This window comes from Vespula pensylvanica, chromosome 10 (assembly GCF_014466175.1).
Source record: "Vespula pensylvanica isolate Volc-1 chromosome 10, ASM1446617v1, whole genome shotgun sequence".
NCBI classification, from domain to species: domain Eukaryota; kingdom Metazoa; phylum Arthropoda; class Insecta; order Hymenoptera; family Vespidae; genus Vespula; species Vespula pensylvanica.
The window spans coordinates 7,119,029-7,130,516 of NC_057694.1; the positions used below are offsets into that span (position 1 = coordinate 7,119,029).

Genomic DNA, 11,488 nt, shown 5'->3' on the forward strand with positions numbered 1-11,488 from the left:
AGAGAGAGAGAGATGAGGGAGAGAGGTGCGCGCGCGCGCGCGCGCGCAACCGAGTGGCCGGCCGAGCGAGAACGCACATAGTACGCCGCGTACGGATTGGAATGGAACGCGTCGCGGACCTCGGCGAAGGTGCTACTTCTTGTAGTGTTACGTGGAAAAGTACGAGGATGCACGAGCAGCTCTTGCTATCGCTAGTAGTCCTGCTCGGCCGACGGCTCCTCAACGTTTCGTTTTCTTCGCGATAACGTTCTACATCCTCGTTATTGTTATTGTTATTATTGTTATTGTTATTATTATTGTTATTATTGTTATTATTGTTTTTCTTTTTTTTTCTTCTTCTTCTTCTTCTTCTTCTTCTCTTGCATCCTCTTCTTATTTTTCTTATCGGCGTTGGTATCCTTCTCTAAGTGTCTAATTGTTTTCGTATCTATTATTTTTGCTTCCACAGTTATTTTGATAGTTCTTCTATTTCCATCGTATTCTTTCCGTCTTCTCTAACCGCGTCTATCCTTATTCATCTCTTTTCATTATTTTCGTACTTGCGTATATATGCTCGTTCGCGTACATCCCGATTTGCTATCGCGCGCGTACATATCGTCAAATCTTTCTTTTCCCTTTTTCTAATAGGGAGTGTTGTCGGAGAGAAAGAGAGAGAGATAGAGAGCGAGGGAGAAATAAAGAGGAAGAAAGATAGCTGAGTGACAGAATATAAAAGTGAACGAAGAGGATTCGTGTTATGGAAGAGAAACGCGAAACGGCAGGATCAATCGTGTGGATAACGGACGAAATGATGTCCTTCTTAAAAAGGAAGGATCGTGTCGGCGACACCTGTGTATTTTGTGCGCTGTCATAGTACGAGGGACTAACTTATTCTTCGTCCTGCGATTTATTTTTTAACAAAAAGTATCTCCGTGCTCCGTGGAGTCTTTCTTGAGATAACTGCGAGACGCGAGAGAGCGTGGTACGTAACGCGACAGGCTTAGATAATTCATTTTTAATTGGCCGTCGATACTCGTAAATCGACAAATTTTTCGCAAGAGTTTTTCCTTTAAACGAATCGAAAGATGTTTCCTTTTTCTTTTCATTTTCTTTTTTTTTTTCATTTTCATTTATTTATTTATTTATTTTTTTCTATCGAAATTATGTCTACACCATTTGTGAATTCGTTTATGATTTTAATATTATTTTGACGTGAAAAACGATGACACTTTTACGTATGTATGACAGAAACAGAGAGAAAGAGAAAGAGAGAGAGAGAGAGAGAGAGAGAGAGCAAATATACGAGCAGTTCTTCGATTTTCGATGCGCTCGTAAAAATCGTTATATCGTTGCGCCTATAATACACGAAACGTCTCTCGATAAATAAACTGATGTCGTTGAAATGAGTAGCTCGCGCGTTTATAATGTCGAAAGAGGTGGGATGTGATAGGATGGAGTTGGGTGGGGTGAAATAGGGTGGGGGCTGAAGCGAAGGGTTGCTACTCGAAGAGATACAACGAACTTCGAATGCTCGCTTTTATGAGAGGGACGTTACGTTACTTATCTGTACTATCAAACGCAACGAAAAGAAAACGATAAAGTACTGTCGTATGAGTCATATTTTCCCATTACATACTAGTAAAGAGAAACCATAAGGATAACGTCGTTTATATCCTTCTAAGACAATATGTGTGTACGCGTACATCTTTATTTTATTTTTTTATTCTCTCTCTATCTCTTTCTCTCTCTCTCTAGAAAATCTTATTTCAAAGAAATTTTTAAGATTTTCTTTGTCTTCTCTCTCGCCTTCTCTCTTTTCTTTTCTTTTCTTTTTTTTTTCTCTTTCCTTCTTTACATCAAGGAGTTAAATGAAAGGACACGAAAATATATTTATTTGAAAAATTTCTCGATTTATCGAGATAGCGTTGAAAATGTAGCAGAGACGAATCGTGAGAGATATCGACAGGCTCGTCAAGAATCAACATTTTCTCTGTGTTCGAAAGTAAAACACACGTACATGGAATGAGAGGGACAGGGAGGGAGGGAGAGAGAGAGAGAGAGAGAGAGAGAGAGAGAGAGTCAGAACACAACGAAACGAATATTATCTCGTTCTTTCCGCACACGCGGAGACGTCCGATACATTTCGAAAAGATATCTAGATACCAGTTGACGTATCGAAAAATTTGCTTTCTCTAACTAAATCTTTCTAAATCGCTCTGAAAAAATCCTTTGGAAAAAAAGTTCTCTTTCGAAACGAAATTCCAACGAAGATACCACTATAGCGCAGATATTTAAACTTAAAAGCTCGTTCCCCGTTTGAAACGTAAGAGATTAGAGAGTCTTGAAAAAGCAAAGATTTCGATTGTCGAAGAAAAAGAATATTTGGATGAGAGGAAACGGTTGGGTTGGGAGTAACGATTGTAATGGGATGGGAAGATGCGATTGGGAGAATCTAAGAAATCTGCGATCAAGAAATGATTGAAATTATTTTCAGAGGGAAGGAACAAAAAATGGTTGAATCGTGGAGGAAGTATCATTGGAGAGATACGAGTACTGCGACAACGAGGAAAACAAAAACAGCGTAGCGGTCGACGGGTTAGCGATCGCTCGAAGAAGAAGAAGAAGAAGAAAAAGAAGAAAAAGAAGAAGAAGAAGGAAGAGGAGAAGGAGCAGGAGGAAGAGGAGGAGGAGGAGGTGGAGGAGGAGGAGGAGGAGGAAGAGGTGTGTTGGAGAAGGGAGGAGAGGAGAGGAGGAAGAAAAACGGGGAGATTCGAGGTAGAAGAAGAAGAAGAAGAAGAAGAGGAAGAAGAGGAGGAAGAGGGAGGAGGAGGAGGTGGAGGGGGGGTAGAAGAAGGTGGTGGGTGGTGGAGGTGGTGGTGGTGCGGAAGGACGAGGCTTGGGTTCCCTCGATCGCGCGATAGCCCATCGTCGAATAATCTGAAAGAGGACGCTCGGTTATGACGGCGAAATCGGGAGGTTCTCGCACACTCGGTTACTCGGTTAGTCGCGAATTTTAGTCGTGGAAGGACTACCGCGTCGAGAGCTACGTATCACGATCACGATAGATCATGAGAATTATATTTGTATTCGTATCAGTCGCGCGACTTAGGATCGTCGTACCTACCCTTGGAAATCTTTCGGAAAGCTTCGAATTTAACGCAGAAGATTTAGGAAATTAAAGGAACAACGTTTAAAGTGGAACGTCCTTCAACGTGTGTGTGTATATATATATGTATATATATTTATATATTTATATATTTATATATTAAATAGTTTATTTGTATATCTATATATATATATATATGTATATATGCGTATATAGAAGTATTTGATATCGGTGATTCGAAGGTGGACCGGTAGAAGAATAAAGCTGAGCGTCATGGCGCACAAAACTACTACGGGTTGCCTGCCACCGATAGAAATTTGGATGGTCAGGACTTGTCTGCCGATTGTACTCCTGCTTATCGTCGTATCTCAGGGTAAGTGATAACACTTGATATTTCGTTATCTTAGTATTAATGCAATTCTCTTTTAATGACATTTCGTCGAGATATAGATATTGAAATTTTTAATGATCTTGAATCAATGCGAAATTATATTTTTATTGTTAAAATAAATATTCCATTTGTGAGAAGACAAGGGTATTGAGTGGGTGGGTGGGTGCTCGAGCGCGTGACGATTTCGTCACATCGTTTTATCATCGTGTTGAACAAATGCTCGATCAGTTTTGAACACGTTTCTCGTTTTTCTTCATGATCCTTCACGATATTTTAAGATCGTAACTTTAGGATCCTGAATCCGACAGGAGACGTATCCTGGGGTTGTCGCGTTTTTTGAAATATTACGGATTGTAAAGGATGCACGTGCTCGAATACAAGGTCCTGCGTTATGCTTCTAACGACAAAATTTCACTCGGTTTTCTCTCTACGAAGAAGAAAGTAAAATCATATCTATACACGGATAGATATATAAGTATCGTCTATATTATTTAATAAATGGGAGAAACAAAGTGATAGGATTGGTTAATGAAAAGACAGACCGATAGATATCGAAAATATAAATAAACAAACGAGGGAGAAAAAAGAAAGTAAATAAAAAATGAGAAACAAAAAAAAAAAAGAAATATAAAAAATACAAAAATTAAAAAATAATGGAACGTTCGTACGACTACGAAGATATTATTTACCAAACGCATTTTATATATATACGTATAGCGTCGTTTTGTTTAAGCTTAAATTCAATTACGTATCGTTCGTTGAAAAATATATTCGTAGCTTTTTGTTCTTTTTCATTTCTTCTTTTTTTTACATATTTTATTCATTCGTTCGTTCATTCATTCATTCATTCATTCATTCATTCATTCATTCATTCATTCATTCATTCATTCATTTATTTGTTTATTTTATTTTATTTTATTTTTTTTTCTCGTTCGAGCCGATGTACGCTCGAATTCACGCTCGATTTCACCGGATTACAGATCATTTATATTTTCGATGGACGTAGGTACCATCGGTTCGATATGGTTCGAGTCGGCTTTCTCGCCGAGCTTATCGCGATCAACGACTTCGTTGATTGGAAAGAGAATAAGCGTCGATTACGAAGGAAATGTACTGTTCCGTAAATCCAAAGGGAAAATTTTCTCTCTTTCCTTCCTTCTAAATGAAAATCTTATCTCTTTCTCTCTCTTTCTCCCTCTGTCATTTTCCCTTTAACTGTCTTCTTTATCCGTTCGATCAGCTTTCATTCGAAGAGCATTCTTGATTCTTTTTAAATTCGTTTTTAGTTCGAACGAGAAAATTTGAAAGAATTATTCGGATGGATACTTCTTTGTTTTTCCTTCTATTTTTATATATTTTTTGGTTCTATAAAAAAAAAGTCTTATTCGTCGATCATCAAAGTTGTTTCATTCAGCGTTAATCAATTCGAAAGAAATCATTCCCATATTCATTCGTTTCGTTTCATTTCGTTTCGTTTCGTTCCGTTTCGTTTCGTTTCGTTTTGATTCGTTTCGATTTTGAGTCGATTGAGATCGAGTGGAAAGTGCGGCTGACCTTCATTGTCAGAGGTAAAGAGTTTACGATAGATCGAGCTTAAGTTTTTTTTTTCTCCTTTTTTTCTTCCTTTTTTTTCTCTTTTTCGACAAAATACCAAAAAAATACCAAAAAAAAAAAAAAAAAAAATATCACTCCTCTCATCCGTTCACTGGCTCTCGTTAATTCGTTTAGAAAATAAATCTTTTTTCACTGTATTTCTTTCCTATATTTTGTTCTTCAACTCGTATCGATAAAGATTTGTATATATTCGATAATTAACTTTTGTTCGAATATAAATTTGTTGTCGTGCGGTATCACTCAAGTTAAACGAGGGCAAATTAATTTTTTTCTAAATTATTTATAATGGATAATGATATTTTCTCTATTATAGAAAATCATTTCTTTTTTCTTTCTTTCTTTCTTTTTTTTTTTTTTTTTTTTATTTGTAACTCTCTATAATTTCCTTCTCTTTGTTCAAAAATTATCAGTTAGTTCGATAACAAAAGTTAACGAATGGCCAACGATGATCGAGTAACTTTCTAACAACGTATGGTGAAAGGACACAAATATATATCGGAGGTCCCTTCGTGATCGATGTCGAGGATTCATGCTTTTGAATTCGTGGACTTCTTTGACAGTGAAATGAAAATCGTTATTGGTTTCGTGTTTTCAACGCCAGGGAGAAAGTGTCAGCTCACCTTTAACAAACTCGTCGATGCTTTACATAGTTTCAATCTTTTTTTATGGAACCAATCGACGATACACCGCGAATTATATTTAATTTATACTATAAATCCAAACGAGAAAAAAAAATTTAGATTGGAAATATATAGTATTCTTAAAATCGATACTAAAAAAGAAGTATATATATATATATATATATATATATATATATATATACATATCTGTTTTTTTTTTATTTTTATATAGATATCGAGACTAAAAATTAAATCTAAAAATTGAGATGCACGATCGAGTTATCGAACCGAAAAAAATTAATTTTTCGTTAATTAATGAATTCATTCATTCATTCATTCATTCATCCATTCATTCATTTATTAGCCTATATAATATATAACATAAGAAAATATAAAAAAGAAAAAACTATATATCTATATATATTTTTTTATTTATTCGGGGTATATTTTTCTCTCTCTTTCTTTCTCTCTCTCTCTTTCTCTCTCTCTCTCTCTCTTTCTCTATATAATATATATATATTTTTTTTTTCGAGAAGATGAAAATAACGAGTGAAAATGAAAATTTTATTTGAATAATTAGCGACTAAATGGAGGAGATAGTCTACGTGCACGTAGGAGACCATTTTCGACAATGGAAAATCGTATGCATTCGCTACAAGTTTTTGCAGATCCTGAGTAACTGCAGTTTCACTTTGATTAGCACGTCCGCACAAAGCGGATATTCGAGGTAAACGTTAATTGGAGACGGTACACCAAGCTCCAACGAGTTTCACCACGCTTTTAGAGTTTCGCCTTTTTCATCTCCTCTCTCTCTCTCTCTCTTTCTCTCTCTCTCTCTTTCTCTTTCTCTTTCTCTTCCTTTCGTTCGTTTTATCTTCCTTCTATCTTTTCTCCCTCCTTCGGTGCAGCTCGTTGCGCTCTCTCTGCCTTCTCTCCCTTCGTTTTTTTGCAATAACCTATGCAATTCCTTTTCTTCGAAAGCGTCGAATCACCAAACGATACATTATTCAAGAAGTACATAGAATCTAATCGCGAGCGCTTTCCACGAATCTTCTCTCCTATTTCTTCTCTCGCAGAAATCTTACATTTCCTTGTGGTTTTTCAAAGAGAGAGAGAGAGAGAGAGAGAAAGAGAAAGAGAAAGAAAAAGAGAGAGAGAGAGCTCTTTCGTAAAGGACGAGCAAATTGATTTGGAGACTCGTCCGAGAACTCGATTCGATGGAAAAGCTTTCAAATAATCTCTTTCGTCTTTCGGAAAATATAAAATAGGAGGTTGTTTCGCACGAAAAAAAAAAAAGGAAAAGAAAAGGATCCATAAAAAAAGAAAGAAAGAAACGAAGTAGAAGAAGAAGAAGAAGAAGAAGAAGAAGAAGAAGAAAAGATTATATCGCGCGAAATTTTTATTTATTCTCGAGTCGAAACCTCGACGAAGGAGGAAGAAGAAAAAAGAAAGGAGAAATCGAACGATCGATCGATTTCTCTCAACGAACGATGAAAAATCAATGACGAAAAGAAGAACAAATTAAAATAAAAATTATCACACGAATAATTATGGTAAGCTTGATTTGTTCATCGAAAAGGAGCCTTTGGTGTTAACGAAATAATGTTGCAACGAATATTACACGTCCAAGTGTCCAAGTGTACTCGTGTTTTCGTCACTTTGTAAAACTGCATTTGGTCGTGCCACCACGCAAACAAAGTTTCCATTTGCTGCTGTCCCTTCTCCCTTTGAAACTCCCCTCTCTCCTTCGAACTCTCCTCTCTCTTCTCTCATCGAATCACCCTCTTCGTTCTACCACCCCCTTTATTGCTCACTCTCCTCCCTCCTCTCCCTTTCACCTACCACCACCTACCGGTGGTCTCCATCGTTCTCGTCATACCTCCGAAATTCCACTCTTTCCATCGACCCTCGAACGACGAAACGTTCTTTCGACGAATAGAATTCTGCGGTTTTAGAAACAGCACGTACGAAATTATATTCACGTAGCTACGTAGATTTGTTTCTTTTCTAATTCGCCGAAGGAAAACGACATTTTGTCGTACTTCGACGAAAACTTTCTTAAAAATTTAATTTCTTTCCTTTTTTTTTTTTTTTTTTTTATATTTCTCGACTGTTTGTACAATTCGATGAATTCGTGCTAATCGTTAAACGTTCAATGAATAATTTATTATGAATAATTATTGTAAGTATTTCATTAATTATTATAAACGTTTATTATAAACAGAAACGTTTAAATACTTCGAAGGTATTTATAATGATATCGATCGATCGTTGATTAGTTTTTTCTTTTTCTTCTTCTTTCTTATTTTTTATTTTCTTTTTTTTTTTTTTTTTTTTTTTTTTTTTTTTTTTTTTTTTTTTTTTTTTTTTTTTTTTTTTTTATGATAATTCTTTTATAAGATTATACGTACGATTACATAAGTATAATTGCATAAGTAGAACGAGAAAATATTTTGATAAATTCATAATTAATGAATACTTATTAATTTCGATTTGTTCATTATCCATCATGATCATTTTCTTTTGCGATAATCGGAAACGAATCTTTACGACGTGTAAATTTTCAAAGATAGATATATATATATATATATATATATATATATATATCGACTCATTCCACTCGTCATTCTTCTTTCGACGTTATCTCGAATGATTTTACGTATTTTTTATGTAGAAAATAATAAAACCTACATAATACGTTTCAAGATAATATAAATCTTACAGTATGGATATAATATTATACTATCGCTTGTTGTTTATAACAACGTTAGATAAAATATATGTTTGTTACTATCGAAAAAGTGCTTTTAATACCATTATATATTCTTTAATCTCCAATAAGAAAAAGATTTCCTTTTTAAAAGTTTTTAGATAACACGTATCTTTACGTTGCGTTAACGTTTTATGTTAGAGAACTTAGGGAGAGAAACGGATAGATAAATAAATAGAGAGAGAGAGAGAGAGAGAGAGAGAGAGAGAGAGAGAAGACAGAGAAAAAAAAAGAGAGGGTTAATACACCACCCTAGAATTTTCTTCTAGAAAGACCAAAGTGATCTCCTCGTGACGCTCTTCTGACATCGTCGTAGGAAGAGTCACGAGACCCTTGAAAAGTAACAGCCTTCGTGTTCTCGTTTTAACGAAGCGCAGATTTGAAAGCTTTATCGAATTAGTTCGTGGCACGGTGAGTTCGAACCAGCGATGCATGATTCCTGCCCGACGAAATTCCATCATTATTATTTCAATGCGATTACAAATCCCTCTGCTTCGTCTATCACGTTCCTCTCTCAAAGCTTTATTTAATGCTTAATATATTATTTTTGTTGTTGTTATTATTATTATTATTATTATTATTATTATTATTATTATTATTATTGTTGTTCTTATTGTTGTCGTTGTCGTGGGTGATGTTGGTATTGGTGTAGGTATTGTTATTTAAAGAAATGATTTCGTTAGAGTTTCGATTTTTTCGTCATTTTATTTCTTCATTTATTTTTCTTTCCTCTCTCTTTTTCTTGTTCTTTTTTTTTTTTCTTTTTTTTTCGTTGGTACAATCAATACACTCCGTTACAAATATTATGTGTACGTAGATATACGGAAGTAATAATGCGTATCGAGAAATGATATTGATTTTATTTTTTGATTTTATTAATCGATTTTTCCATTTCTTTCTTTCCTTTCTTTTTCTTTTTTTTTTTTTTCTTTTTTACAAATATTATACGTCCTGTTAGAAATATTATTTTTCAGGATTATGTGAAAGTTATTACCTGATATATCGAAGGAATTACGTTGGTGGATTATGATATTTTTCTTTTCTGCGTCTAGTAAACATGTTTTGTTACAAATAGTTAGGATATAAGTAGAGTCTTCTAACGATGATAAAAAGTGCGTCGGTAGGGAAATTAGAAAAAAGTTTGCGTAGGAAGAAGGATCGATTGATCGTGTAAGAAAGTGAACGAATAAAAATAGCATACTCGGCTATTGTTCCTTTCGTTAATTCTCATTGACACTCCTTCTTGTATTTTATATATATGTATAAACGCACGCACGCATACAGACGCACGAGCAATATATAAATATATACGAAGGTTTTTTTCTAACGTATAGAAAGTCTCATAAAGTATAGAATATTTTTATGTATCCTCCGCCTACTATCTCGAATTCAAAAGGGGGGGGGAAAAAAAAAAGGAAAAAGAAAAAACCATCGATCAGATATTCAAACATTTACCTACGCTACCTTCGTACATTTACTACAACTATTCGAACAATAACAAAAATTATTTACAAGCGATATAAATGATATAAGATTACGTACGATTAAATGAAATTTTGATGAAGAATCAAGCAGCTCGTTAATTCCCGCGCCGTTTTTTTCTGACGTGTGTTTCATTGATGTTTACAAAAACGTGTACCTGTCAAATACTTCGTAGAGAATATTCGTAGGTGCAAACAATATATGTTTGCGCATGTGCGTTTGTTTACACATGTGTGTAAATAGACAGATAGACGGACGGACGGATAGATGGACAGACGGACAGACAGATAGATAGATAGATAGATAGATAGATAGATAGATAGATAGATAGATAGATAGATAGACAAAAAGAGAGAGTGAGAGAGAAAGAGAGAAAGAAAGAGAGGGGATATATTCAATACGTCCTTTAAAAAACCGGCATAGCCAGGAGTTTTAATATTCGACCTCTTTCGCTAAATCCAACGTGTTTGCACGAGCAAACACATCGAGCTGTGTGAGCGCGCTCGCTCACTATTATAAAGAACAATGAAGCATTAAAATCTCTCTCTCTCTCTCTCTCTCTCTCTCTCTCTCTCTTTCTCTCTCTCTCTCTGTGTGTGTGTGTGTGTTGGATCGATCGGCTGTCAAGCCAACGCGTTCGTCGAAGTGCCTGTCAACGGAAGAGCTTGGCTTTGGCCGAGCCTGATTGAACGGGATATGTGGCACGCATTAGAGATGCATGCCTGACTCGATTATGCATTTCCAAGAAAGGAAGAAGCTGCGTCGATACTCTCTCTCTCTCTCTCTCTCTATCTCTCGCTGTCACTTTTTCTTTTGTCTCTCTTCGTTATCCTCGACGCCTTACTTCAATCTCGAGAACACGAGTTGTTCTATTTCATTTTCATTCGAAAGAAAAATTAATACGAATTTCTATCGAATTATCTGTACTCTTAACAGAATGTTTCGTTTTTTCTTTTTTATTATTCTTTTTTCCCTCTTTTTTTTCTTCATTCTTTTCCACGATTTTTTTTTTTTTTTTTTTTTTTTTTTTTACCGAGGAGAATCAAAAGGAACAGCGTTGGAATAGCGTTCCTGGATTTTTGTTAAAACGTTACTCTTGTCCTTCCTCCTAATTCTTGTTTTTTTTTCTTTCTCTCTCTCTCTCTCTTTTTTTTTCCTTTTTTATGTACGTTTCTTTTCTCTTTCTTTTTTTCTCTTTTCTCTTTCATTTTGTTTCCTTCGAGGGACGTTTTCGTCCTTGGTAACTACATACGAGGGATATATGTATATATAGTATGCGTACGTGCGAGATGAGAGGCCGAGTAACTTTCAATGAAATTTACATATCACCGAGTTTCTACATTTGCGAATTAAATAGAAAATGCGAAAGAAAGTCGAGGGAGATAGGTGTTTCTTTGCTCTTGAAATCTCGTCGAGTATACGACAACAACCCCTTTCTATTTCCTTGGAATTTTAATGTTTGTAAAACGCCTTTTTATTTCCTTCGCGATTTATCCAAGAAAAATAAAACAAAATAAAATAAAATA

At 35.1% G+C, this 11,488-nt stretch overlaps 1 protein-coding gene and 1 long non-coding RNA gene across 12 annotated transcripts in view; both read left to right on the forward strand.

Annotated features, from left to right (window-relative positions):
* Positions 1-2,606, forward strand: LOC122632194. Of its 5 annotated transcripts, none has more exons than XR_006327831.1 (3): positions 1-129; positions 628-961; positions 2,474-2,606. It is a non-coding gene; the product is annotated as an uncharacterized LOC122632194 (long non-coding RNA). The 5 variants fall into 5 exon arrangements; XR_006327832.1 differs by having other exon boundaries at positions 67-159; XR_006327834.1 differs by lacking the exon at positions 1-129 and adding an exon at positions 136-259.
* Positions 2,607-2,775: 169 nt separating this feature from the next.
* Positions 2,776-11,488, forward strand: part of LOC122632517 (acetylcholine receptor subunit alpha-type acr-16) — a 244,307-nt gene continuing 235,594 nt past the window's right edge. Inside the window, exons 1-2 of one of the 7 annotated variants that reach the window (XM_043819389.1) lie at positions 2,776-3,209; positions 3,328-3,458. In XM_043819389.1, coding sequence (XP_043675324.1) covers positions 3,208-3,209; positions 3,328-3,458 — 133 coding nt within the window. In that variant the 5' untranslated portion in view covers positions 2,776-3,207. Of the gene's footprint in view, positions 3,210-3,301; positions 3,459-11,488 lie in introns of all 7 variants that reach the window. The other 6 variants (XM_043819384.1, XM_043819388.1, XM_043819383.1 and 3 more) reach the window with 6 other exon arrangements.